Source organism: Haliotis rubra, unplaced genomic scaffold, assembly GCF_003918875.1.
Source record: "Haliotis rubra isolate DU_JTF1 unplaced genomic scaffold, ASM391887v1 Scf617, whole genome shotgun sequence".
In the NCBI taxonomy this organism is placed as follows: domain Eukaryota; kingdom Metazoa; phylum Mollusca; class Gastropoda; order Lepetellida; family Haliotidae; genus Haliotis; species Haliotis rubra.
In genome coordinates, this window is record NW_025767321.1 from 594561 (window position 1) to 608582 (window position 14022).

General features: G+C 41.0%; 1 protein-coding gene across 1 annotated transcript; it reads right to left on the bottom strand.

Annotated features, from left to right (window-relative positions):
- Positions 1-320: 320 nt before the first annotated feature.
- On the bottom strand, positions 321-13606 carry LOC124256077 (E3 ubiquitin-protein ligase TRIM71-like). Its single transcript, XM_046690010.1, has 4 exons — positions 13302-13606; positions 10546-10837; positions 8276-9784; positions 321-520 (listed from the first exon to the last, which is right to left on the bottom strand). The coding sequence occupies exons 2-4, from the start codon at positions 10835-10837 to the stop codon at positions 321-323; spliced, it is 2001 nt and encodes a 666-aa protein (XP_046545966.1). The 5' UTR covers positions 13302-13606.
- Between the last annotated feature and the right edge of the window lie 416 nt (positions 13607-14022).

Consider the following 14022-nt stretch of genomic DNA (forward strand, 5'->3'; position numbering starts at 1 on the left):
AATCCAAGATACCTTGACGAAATATTAATATCTATAATGTTGCGCAATGATTCCAGGCACACGTGACATTTGCTTCAGTGCTAATTACCTTTACCTTATAATAACTTGGAACTGAGGTCATATTCCAAGGTAAAGGTAATTAGCACTGAAGCAAATGTCACATACGGAGAACTGATATAGTTATACCAAGTCACAGTGTATATTGTATGTGATGATTTGTCAACGACCAGGTTAGTCAATCTGCAGTCAGAGGATCCTTGTAAATGTAGCTAATTGCAATATTTACAGACATGATGACCAGTTGATATTGAATCAAAGGTCTATACTGTATTACTGAAAGTAAATTCTTTGATTTCAACTGAGATAAAATTACAAACATACACACAACCACGTCCATCTACACAAACTCCGAGCGAATACGAGACGCCATCGTCTTCAGTGAGTATGTTTCTGACAAACTGTCCTGACTCAGTCAGATGAACAACAGTATCTTGATAGTAGTGAGTAACCAGGATGTCACCTGTGTTGGTACTTGTGATACAACGTGTATCTACCAGTGTTGTGTGTCCTGTTGTAGGGTAGGGGAACACAACGTCCCCATCAGCTGTCAGGCACAGGACACGCTTCGAACAGGATGTTTCCTGTTCTCGTTGTACAAAGAAAGTTGGGAGAATGTATGATTTCCTTTCCTCTATCTACTGGGCTCATTGACGTTAGGACGTTTCCTGTCATGTCCAGAATATCAACGCATCTATTAGAACTAACTGCTAGTTTTCATGGTGTCAGAGACGTTATACCCCAGTACCCTTTGCTTGTTGTGATGGTCGACAGCAGTACCAGGTCAGGGTTCACTTTAACTGTTGCAATCTGTCTGGTATGCATCGCAGTGACAGCCACCTGGTTGTGTTTCAGCCTTGTTATACCCCACGGTGAACCTCCCAGTTTGAGCTTGCTGTGACGTCCTTGTTTGCTCCTGGTGTTGAAGGATTTCACACTGATGTTTTCACAGTCTGTCGGAACCACTGTGTATGTACCATTCACCATCAACACCGTTACGTCAGTAGGGTATACTTCATACTCGTTTCCTGCTACACTAACGTTAATGGAGTCTTGTGACACAGGAGCAGCCTTCAGGTCCAGCACATTAACAGTGCCTTGTGTCACAGGACCAGCCTCCAAGTTCACCATACCGTCATACTGGACATCTATCTCACCCAGCTGTAGATCGTCCAGTGTTCTACTCAACATCTCTTCGTTCTGTCTGAACATGATCTTGGCTATTCTCCCCCTCGTCTTCACATCACCGGCCTCACATGCCTGATACATCTCATACACATCCATGTCACACTCGGAATGTAGAGTTTGGTCTATCAGCTCAGCCTGCTGCCGGTACATCAGTACTGATATTTCACAAGACATTATGTCGGAAGTCAGTTGTTCAATGTGCTCTTTGGAAACTTCTTTCAGTTGATCCAGTACGTTGTTTTCCATGAGTGTTATCTTCCCCCTAGATTTGGTACCAAAAGACTTGATGTCATGTTCAATTCTTGCATATCGAGCTTTTTCAGAAACCACGTCCACTTTAACTGCATCAACTTTTGTTTTGATTTCCATTTGCTGTTTCAAAATATTTTCCTTCTTATCCCACAGCTGGGACTTTAATACAGGTAATTCCGACTCCAATGTGACAACTGACTCACATTTCCTGTGATAGATACAGGTGTGACAGGTGACTTTCTTGCAATCTTTGAACAAGAATGTGATGATTTCATCCTTGTGTTCTTTACACTTAATGTTTCGTTTCCTGGGGATAATGGCCTCACTAGGCATGTTAGTTGTATCGTGATGACGAGTGGATGAGATGCGACTGTGCACCCTAGCACATACGTCACACAGGGCATCATCGCATACCGAGCATCACACAGTCGCTGGAGTTGTCTCCCCTTCGCGATGACAGCACGTGCAGTTCTTGGTATCTGGACAAAACAAGGTTGAATGAAAATCGGCCAGCATAATATCACCAAATGTTTGTGCGCACTTGTAGGCAGGGTGAAACTACACTCACTCACTCTATCTATATATGTAATGGTAATTTTCATGATTTGTCAAAGGTTGTTACTACTTAATATAAGTGTAAGCTACTTTACAACATGGGATAAAATGCAAACATATCTGCAACACGGACTTAACGAGAATTGAGTCACCACGTTCATGAGTATTGTGCAGTTACAAACTGAAACACTTACCGATAAATAATGAGTGTATTCAGATATAAAAAGGTATAGTACACATTTGAAAAGGGGGAAGTCTTGCCGTTGCAAAGGGTAAGAGGCCAACATGCCGTATTGGTACGACTACAAACTATTCAGTGACCATAAACAAACCTTTAACAGATTGTAGGTTTAACTACACGTGTTTATGCTTCGTTTCTGATGAGTGTGATGTAAGACACATCCAATAGACCATCATTGCAGTACCGGTTCAGCATTCAGCCTTACCTTTACATCCAGGCCAAAATGAGCCCAGCAGCCCCGGGATGACAAAGCTGGGTTTGACGGCATCCGCCCACTCATCTATTGGTCTCTCAGGGGAGGTCACTTCGTCGTCCTGTTGCAGAGAGGACACAGCAGAGACTTGGCACTGATAGCTTCCGGTTTGGTTTTGGTGTAGTTGACGACACATTTCCGACAGAATGTGTGATAACAGACAAGGGTGCAAGGGAGACGAAAGGGAGACACCTCTGTACATATGGTGCATGTGAGGAAATGTTCCTGCAGTTTCTGAGATGTCGCCATCTGCAAACATCTGCAAGAAGCATGTGGAATACAGGGAAATACTTAAACTATAGTAGTGTTCATTTCAAACTTTTAAACATATCAGCGCTTCCAGCAGACAAATTTCTCCGGTGATGACAGGAATGGTATATGGAGAAGTCGACAGAACAAAGTCATCTGCAATCAGTATCATGTGTGCCCACTCTGGAAGACAAGAACAACCCGGTGGTGTGTGGTCTTGTGCAAAGATCCCAGGTCACAAATCAGTCAAAGTTAATCAACGTTGGTCACAGATTGTCATTGGGTGGGTGACCGTATTTTTTCGGTGATGAAAATGAACCAGATTTCTTTCTGCCATTGTGTGAAGTTGATGTCCAAACAATCACACTACTTCTACCAACTACGAGGACGTCCAGCTAAAGTTTGACGCAAAGAGTTCATGAAGACGTCTATACATCTTCCATCTCCACCTAGAGGCAACAATTATGACTCGTACACTTGGCAACACTGACCTTGTCCGTGATCAATTATCACAGACAGGATGATGTTCAATCAGTCAACAGGGGCGGTGGGTAGCCTGGTAGTTAAAGCGTCCGCTTCTCACGCCGAAGACCCGGGTTCGATTCCCCACATGAACACAATGTGTGAAGCCCATTTCTGGTGTCCCCCGCAGTGGTATTGCTGGAATATTGCTAAAAGCGGCGTAAAACAAAACCCACTCATTCAGTCAACCACTTGCCCCATGTACATACATACACAGAATGTGATACAAAACCAAATTGAGGATCAATGTTATTTGATTGAGTTCAGATTTTGATAGAGTGCTTATTTCTTTCGATTTGTCTCTTGTGAAAGAAGAACAGTCGCGTTCACCAGGTCAAGGTACGTGTATTGTCACTCAAATACCAGATATCAGATATCAATATCAGCTCTCATTTGCATAACGAAAGTAGACTGGTGTCAACTGTGTTGCGCCAGCAACAACACTAGCCATATGAATAATTACTGTCGAACAGGTGTATAAAATATAGAAATGACAGCCCTATTAATTTTCCATCTTGAATCAATGTATCCTCATGTCCACAGACACCTGACATTTGGGTGTACATGTCCATATACCTGTACATAATGAAAGGAGACCAGGCAACACAGAGGGAAGGACATGCACATGCACTTCTTTCATTGCTCTCTGTACCTGTCCGTCATGTGTACCCATTATACGACTTTAGAGCCTCACATTACTTAAATACGTTTAGATTTGATAATATGCTTTTAATTTTTGTGGGTTTATTAGTCACTCGTAAAGGTTATTCATATCACCTGAGTCGCTCTCAACAGGTGCATAGATCTACTTTATTGTCGTGTGATGTACTGATCTGAACAGTGAAACTGATAACGAAAACTTATGATAACGAAAGTATGCTGTTGCTGATTGCCCAACAAATGCAATACATACATGGCCAATATCCATACATACACAACATTGATACGTTGTAACCCAATTAAGAATCATTATCATTTCAGATTTTGATAATGAGCTTCTCACTCCTTTTGACTTGTTTCTAGTGAAGGCAGAGTAGTTATCACCACAGTCGCCTTTACCAGGTCCATGTACGTGCATTGTACGCGCACTGACCTCGATACCGGGGTTCATTTGCATAACAAAAGTACGCTGGTGTCAACTGCTTGCGCCAACAAACGTGACATCAGCTAAGTTACTGCCTAAATAATGTATGTAGAAATGACAGCCATAATAGTTTTCCATCTTGAGTTACTGTACCGTTATGTCCACAGGCCTGAGTCACCTGAGATTAGGGTGTACACATCCATATACCTGAGCATAGCTATAGGGAAAGTAGACCCCGCAACACAGAGGGAAGGACTCAAACACGAATTATAAGACAATTACCACCTTATTGCTTCACACCGTGTCCATTGATCACCGAGTACTAAACGGCTACTTGTTAGCATCGACACACAACACGACGTAACTACACCTTCAGACAAGACACAATGGGTCAGGGTTCACGTGTCAAGTATACAACACGATATTGCACATGTACTACTGTCATTGCATACATTATCTCTCCGTAATTTCTTCCCAATATACGACTTTAAAACCTAACTTGACAGTACACTTTTGAATTTTGTCTTTAGTTAGTCTATCATAAAGGCCTTTCGTATCACCAGAGGCGCTATCAACAGGTGCATTCACGTTTATTTTCGGGTATACAATGGACTGACCTAGATTGCAAAACTCATTTCCATTTCCAAAACCAACCAGAACGCGCGTAATGAAGGCGGTGCTTTGATAAAAATAATCCCGAGTAATTAAATCGTTTATGGCATTATGTCATTGTTTAAAAATTCATGAAAAATATGCATCGTCATATTGAAAGTACTAAAACATAGCTAACAGAATTGTGCTGCCTAATGTCTGTGGTTGCTCAGCAGCTGGTAAGGTGTAGTCCGAGTTCACCGTGTCGATCATGTTGTCAAAGGAATTCGTGCGACAGCGCACACATACGGAAGGGAAGTCTTTATATTGACAAATCTCACGGTACCGTGATACAGAAAAGCCGGTACCACAAACACAAGAGTCCATAATTCACACTCGTCACAAGATACAACATGTTGATTCTTTCTTACGGTCGTCTTGCATACAACACATTGGTGAGACATTGTGATGAATGTTATGTAATGAGTACATTTGTGCGCTTTAAATACAGTTTCATTTTGACACTGAGTTTGGGCGATTTCAGTTGAGTAAATGTACTTAAAAAATCAAAGGTTGCGATGTTTTCACGCTTAATTGGGATGCCCTTTCCAATCACTGTCGGCACAGTAGATGTATCTACAATCTAAACATTCTGTAGTCCGATTATCGGCTATGGGATGCCCTTTCCAATCACTGTCGGCAGAGTAGATGTATTTTCTATCTAAACATTCTGCAATCAGAATTATCAGAATTATCTAATGACAAACTAGTTTCCCCATAAGATTTTAGTTAGTTTAGATTTGTAGCCGTTTTCGCCAAGTCGAGGTTCCGTTATGTCCAAATCGTGCCGTTTTCGCCAGGTGCCGTTTTGCTGTGGTGACGTTTTAGCCTGAACCCTTTTAGTCTGACATGTTTTGGTTGTTTTTTTCATTCTTATATATCTCAACGAATTCATTTAAAGTTCCACTTGGTGTATGACAGCAAGGTTACGCGAATGCTCATTTTGAGAAATATTTTAAAGTCATTTTTGTGTATCTGCTTTGGGATTTAATGTAGCTGTTTTTTCAATAAAACAAACCGCATTTGTGATTGTTCAACCCTGTTTAGCAATACAACTAGAAACATAAGGTGAACAGCTGGTAATAATTACATCATATTATGTCTTTAACAAATATGTTTTTCTCCGTCTTTTAGTTGTATCAAAGAGGTTTACTTCTTTAAAGTAAATAAGCAAATAGAAAAACAGCAATTCAATGTGTGCTTGGGTGATATTAAGTACCATTGGAATGAAACAGGAATAGAGCAAACGGTTATAGGGAACACAATTTCAGCCCCCGAACCCTGACAATAGATACAAAACACTACATGACTGAAATTATAAACATGGAAACAAGTTTTACTATGTAACTACTCGCAGACACACCCTGTGAACATAGGAGTGCCTTTGACAGGCTATTGAGAATAGTCGTATAACAGAAAGTACTTGATCTCGTTTATTGGAAACGCGTTGATGTAGTACATGTAATTGGAAACGCGTTGATCGAGAAGTAGTAAATCATATCACACGGAACACAAATGTTGTAAATTCATCTTCACACACACAGAAGTCTCAGTTACTGCTGGAGAGAGCAGTACTAGTACTACCCATACAGAGTTCAAAGATTTTCTCCGGGCTGCTCAAAATGGCAAGAACGTTTGCATTTACATAGATTAATCCAAGTCATATTCACGAAATATGAATATCTATAACGATGCAAAATAATTCAAGGTACAAAAAACAAGCTTGACATCTGACATCAATTCCAAGTTGAGGTAAAGGTGATTAGCATTGAAGCAAATGTCACATACGCGGAACTGTTCACAATGACAGAATATCAGTCCACCTTGATGAACCTAATATACAAATGGATTAATTTAGAAATTTAAGTAATTTCACAAATAGTGTAGTAGCCCTTTGTACACATTATGATTTGCATTCTAAGTTTAAGCTAAAGATGACATACACATATACCAGTAAGTGTGTCTTCATTGATTCAGCACTGCTTCACATACCTTTATCTAACCTCACACATAAATGTCGTTTTCCGACTGGCTGAGCGCTCTCCTATTATTTTCACTGTACTCCGTTTACAAACGAACAAGGGGCGGTAAGTTAGCCTAGTGGTTAAAGCGTACATATATTAATATAGCACAATAAACATTATTCTAACTTGTATACGGTACACGAAGTTCAAAGGGTATTCAAGTGATACTAACTGGCACTAAATATCAGTTTCCCTCAGTCTAAAAGTATATTATATATTCTCGGTTATAGAATAGACCACTCAGTCACACAGTAAATTAGATATACTCAGTCACACTGTAAATTAGATATACTCAGACACACAGTATATTAGATATGCTCAGTCATACAGTATATTACATAAACTCAGTCACACTGTAAATTAAATATACTCAGTCACACTGTATATTAGATATACTCAGTCACACTGTACATTAGATATACTCAGTCACACAGTATATTAGATATACTCAGTAACACTGTAAATTAGATATACTCAGACACACAGTATGTTAGATATACTCAGTCACACTGTACATTAGATATACTCTGACACACTGTACATTAGATATACTCAGACACACAGTATATTAGATATACTCAGTCACACTGTACATTAGATACACTTAGTCACACTGTACATAAGATATACTCAGACACACGGTATATTAGATATACTCAGTCACATTGTACATTAGATATACTCAGACACACAGTATATAGATATACTCAGTCACACTGTACATTAGATATACTCAGACACAGTATATTAGATAGATATAGTTAGTCACACAGTATATTAAATATACTTCGTCACGCTATACATGAGATATACTCATTCACACTATACAGTCAGAAATACTCATTCACACTATATATTAGATATACTCAGACACACAGTACATTACATGTGATGATTTGTCAACACCAGCTCAGTCAATCTGCAGTCAGGAGGTCGTTGTAAATGTAGTTAATTGTAATATTTACAGATGCAATGATCACTTGAGAAAGAATCAAAGGTCTATACTGTGTTACTGAAACTGAATACTTTGATTTCACCTGAAATGTAATTACAAATATAAACACGGCCACGTTCATCAAAACAAACTCCCTGCGGGTACGAGACACCATCATCTGCAGTGATTATGTTTCTGACAAACTGTCCAGACTCAGTCAGATGAACAACAGTGTGTTGATAGCTGTCGTTAACCAGGATGTCACCTGTGCTGGTACTTGTGATACCACGTGGAAGTCTCAGTGTTGTGTGTCCTGTTGTAGGGTAGGTGAACACAACGTCCCCTTCAGCTGTCAGGCACAGGACACGCTTCGAACCGCTATCCGACACAAGGATGTTTCCTGTTCTTGTTGTACAAAGAAACCAAGGAGAATGTATGATTTCCTTTCCGCTATCTATAGGTTTAATTGACTTCAGGACGTTTCCTCTCATGTCCAGAATATCCACACATTTATCACTATCAGAACCTGCTGCTAGTGTTGATGGTGTAAGAGACGTTATACCCCAGTACCGTTTGCTGGTTGTGATGGTCGACAGCAGCATCAGGTCAGGGTTCACTTTAACTGTTACAATCTGTCTGCTACCTGGCACAGTGACAGCCACCTGGTTGTGTTTCAGCCTTGTTATATCCCACGGTGAACCTCCCAGTTTGAGCTTGCTGTGCCGTCGTTGTTTGTTCCTGGTGTAGAAGGACTTCACACTGTTGTTGTTGTTGTAGTCTGTTACAACCACTGTGTCTGTACCATTCACCAGCAACCCCGTTACGTCAGCAGGGTATGACTTATTCTGGTCTCCTGCTACCCTAACGTTAATGGTATCCTGTAACACAGGAGCACCCTTCAGGTCAAGCACGTTACTGGTGTCTTGAGATACAGGTGTTGCCTCCAAGTTCACCATACCGTCATACTGGACATCTATCTCCCCCAGCTGTAGATCGTCCACAGCTCTACTCAGCATGTCTCCGTTCTGTCTGAACATGATCCTGGCTATTCTACTCCTCTTCTTCACGTCTTCGTCTCCGACAGCATCCACATCACCGGCCTCACATCCCTGATACACCTCATACACGTCCATGTCACACTCGGATTGTAGAGCCTGGTCTATCAGCTCAGCCTGCTGTCGGTACATGTGTACTGACATTTCAACCGACTTTAGGTCGGCTGTCAGTTGTTCAATGTGCTTTTCAGAAACTTCTTTCAGTTCATCTAGAAGTTTATTTTCCATGAGAGTTATCTTTTCTCTCGCGTTGTTACCAAAAGACTTTATGTCATGTTCCATTCTTGCATATCGATCTTTTTCAGAAACGACGTTCACTTTAACAGCATCAACTTTTGCTTCCATTTGGATTTGCTTCTTCGAAATAGTTCCCTTCTTATTCAACAGCTGGGACTTCAATGCAGGTAATTCCGACTCCATTGTGACAACTGACTCACATTTCCTGTGATAGATAACACAACAGGTGTGACAGGTGACTTTCTTGCAATCTTTGCACAGGAATTTGATGTTTTCATCCTTGTGTTCTTTACACTTGATGTTTCGTTTCCTGGGGATAATGGCCTCAGTAGTCAGGTCAGTTGTATCGTGATGACGAGTGGATGAGATGCGACTGTGCGCCCTAGCACATACATCACACAGGGCGTCATCGCATACCGAGCACCAGACAGTAGCTGGAGTTGTCTCCCCTTCGCGATGACAGCACGTGCAGTTCTTTGTATCTGGACAAAAAAAACAAGGTTGAATGAAAAGCATTCAGCATCGTATAATCATCGAGTGTTTGTTCTCACGTCTAGCTATTTAAGGGCGGTAGGCTAGCCTTGTAGTCAAAACGTTCCATCGTCACGCCGAAAATCCTAGTTCGATTTCCCAGATGGGCACAATGTGTGACACCTATTTCTGGTTTCCCCGCCGTGATATTGCTGTAATATTGCCAAAGGCGGCATAAAACTAAACTCACTCACTCTATCTGTATACGTAATTGCACTATTTGTTGTGGTTTATGAATTGTTGTTACTAGTAATTTTAGTGTAAGCTACCTCACAACAGACATCTGCAAGACTGACTTCCGATTTCGGGAACTTGAATGACTAGTTTGACATAATGAAAAATGAGGTATCACTTGAACCCTAAATACCCTACCTTTTAACATCAAACAAGATATTTGGAAAACAGCTATGCAGGACCACTACATTCATGAGTATTGTGGGGACACAAATTGAAATTTGTATCAGTAAATAATGAATGTATTTGCAATTACATGTAGATTTAGATCAGTCATTTTCGCATTGAGTAAGGGAGTGTGTTGCCTTCGCAAAGGTTAAGAGTCGAACATGGGAACGCTACAAACTTTATACGACGACCACAGACGAATATTTAACAGATTCTACACGTGTTTATCCTTCCTTTCTTTCGAGTGTGGTGCAAGACACATCCAATAGACCATCGTGCATTGCAGTACCAGTTTAGCATTGATCCTTACCTTTACATCCGGGGCCAAATGAGTCCAGGAGTCCCTGGATGACAAAGCTCGGTTTGACGGCATCCGCCCACTCATCTATTGGTCTCTCGGGGGCACTCACTTTCGTCATCTTGCTGCAGAAAGGACACAGCAGAGACTTGGCACTGATGGCTTCCGGTTTGGTTTTGGTGTATTTGACGACACATTTCCGACAGAATGTGTGATAACAGACAAGGGTGCATGGATTGTCAAATACTTCTGTACATATGGTGCATGTGAGAAAATGTTCTTGCAGTTTCTGAGACGTCGCCATCTGCAAATGGAAGATGCATTAAATCTACAATGTTATTACGCATTGCATGCTGCCGGGACTATTTGCACTAAGCAATATGGCCAAAGTAACGGCTGCGTGTAATAGCATTTATATAAAATAAATGATATGTTGGTTGAAGTTATTTGAACACTTTTTCATAACCACTTGTTCATCTTAAAAAAATCAAATTGTTGACAATCATAAATAAAATGTATTCATACGCGTGACCCCTGTTATGACGGCGTAATGCACTCGTTCTGTAAGATAAATTCTGATATATTATTGTGCTAATGTTGGATGGGTAATAAATGAATATTTAACGAATGAATAAGGTATTATACGGGACACCATTTAGGATTCTCTCTATAGACATAAACGATAGTAAGTGTTCATTTCAAATTTTTGAACATACCAGCGCTACCACAGCCGACAAGCCTCACAGATGTATGCGTGTTTGTCTGTGTATGTGTTCTGGAGAAAGACTGAAAATTCTAAGATCAAGGTCTTCTGCAATCAATATTTTGTGTGCCCACCCTGGGAGACAAGAACAGCCTGTTGGGGTGTCGTCTTGTGCATATACCCCAGGTCACTAATCAGTCAAAGTTAAGCAATGTTGTACACAGAGAGTCCTTGGATGGTTGACAGGTTTGTTTTCAGCTTGCGTGATCTCGGTACTGTGATGAAGTGACGAAGATGAAACACATTTGTTTCTGCCTTTGTGTAAACTTGGTGTCGAAACAATCACACTTCTTCAGCCAACTACGTGGACGTCCAGCTTACGTTTGACGCAAAACGTTAATGAAGACGACTACACACCCGCCATCTACACCTAGAAGCAACAATGACTCGTGCACTTGGCACATAAAGCGCTGACTTCGACATCAGCGCTCATTTGCATAACGAAAGTAGCTAGGCTGGTGTCAACTGCTTGCGCCAACAAACGCGACTCCAGCTATGAATATATACTGTCTAAATATTTTATTCAATGTAGAAATGACAGCCCTAATAGTTTTCCATCTTGAGTCAATGTACCGTTATGTCCACAGACCGAGTCACCAGAGATTAGGCTGTACATATCGATATACCCGACTCCAGCTATTAATATTTACTGTCTAAATATTTTATTTAATATACAAATGACAGCCGAAATAGTTTTCCATCTTGAGTCAATGTACCGCTATGTCCACAGACCGAGTCACCTGAGATTAGGCTCTACATATCGATATACCCGTACATAGTGAAAGTAGACCACAGAGCACAGAGGGGAGGACTCGAATTCTAAGACCATTATCGCCGTATTTCTTCACACCTTGTCGTTTGATCACCGCATAATTACGTCGCTATATCTGGTCATTGTTAGAATTGTAGTGTACGTGAAGTCTGGCAAAGACCGCCTGCACGTTTACTCAACTTCATTTCCTCGTTCCAGCCAGTCGGTGAAGCGTGCGGTTGAGCCCCATAATAAACGGCTACTGGTCAGCAACGACTCACAACACGACGTAAATACACCCTCCGAGAAGACACGAGGGGGTCAGCGTTCACGTGTCAAGTATACAACACGATAAAGCACATATACTTCTGTCATTGCCTACGTTCATTTGTTTCTCAGTCATTTCCTCCCAATGTACGATTTTTGAAACTAATTTGACATATATTTTTTCTAATCTGTCTCACAGTCCCTGAACAACATTATTTTCCCTACAGCCTAGCCTTCCCTGCAGTGTTAAAGCCCTAATTGAAGCAAGTCTAGATTTCCCCAGGTTCTGAATCTCTGGTCTCCCTGGGTCTCCTTTTCAATTTATAATAGGTTTGTTTGTTACTATCAAAATTATATCTATTCAGAGACTAAGCATTAGTCTAATTTTTTCCAAAATGTAGACTTTGATACGTTTATTGTTAATGATATACTTTGTCTTTAGTTAGTCTCTTATAAAGGCCTTTCGTATCACCAGAGTCGCGGTATACGGGTGCATTTACGTTTATTGTCGCCTGTATAATGTACTGACAAAGATTGCATAACTCATGTCGATAACGAAAGTAGGCTGTAAGAGATTGCCCAACAAATGCAGTGCCACTTGACACTATACACCCACACTGTCTCAAAACTGTGTTATGTGTAGAAATGATAGGCATATAGTAATTACCTGACGTCAGTGTATCGGTAGGTCCACACACCAACTTGTGCGAGATCACTGATCTCACACAAGTTGGTGTGTGGACCTACCGATAAACTGACATCAGGGTAGTCGGATCCCTGTACATAACGAAAGTAGACACGTCAACATAGCAGTGGAGAGGTCACACACAGGAAACATAACATCATGGCCGAATTAGTACACTATTACCACCGTATTGCTTCACACCTTGTCCATCAATCACGGAGTAATGATATCGCTATACCTGGTCATTGTTAGAATTGAACTGTACTTGAAATCTGGCAATTATCGCCAGCATGCCCACTTACCTTTACTTTCTCGTTCCACACAGGCGGTGTAGAGGGAGATTGGATCCCGTGATAAATAGCTACTGGTTAGCGGTGGGTTTTCGGCAAGCACCCCAACTACCCATTATTGAGCTCTGGGTTACAAGTATATTTTCTTTCAGAGGAGGCTTGTAGGCGACAGGGGTCAAGGGTGTCACGGGAATAACACCATAATGCACACAGCGTTTTGTCGTTGCTTTCATTCTGCGTGTCGTTTCATTTGAACACACGAGTATGTAGCCTCATTTCAAACCTCCCTTTCAACTGCATGTATCGCAAAATCCGTAGTCCATCGTGCTTGGAGTGGGAAGGGGAAGCCTCGTGGTGAAGATCCTTCTCTTCACGTCCGAGGTCAGGGGCGTAGCTACCATTATGAAAAAAGCCCGGGCTTGCACATCATTTTTGCTAAAGATCGCCATGAAAGCTGGGCAAGCCCTCAATACTATAAGAATAGAGCTTGGCAACCTATCGGGTGTAAATGCAAGATTTTCTTGCATACATTTCAATGTACAAACTCTTTCAAATGAAATTGTATGCTAAGTTGTTACAATTGGCGTTAATTATTTTATCCATGGTGGTCTAATAATTAAAACACTTTATTATCTAAAGTTCATTTCCATTTAAATCCTTATCAGTCAAAAGTGTTAACAATGTTTACATGTGGCCAGTACATTTCCACTACCCTGTGGCCTTAACCTTCATG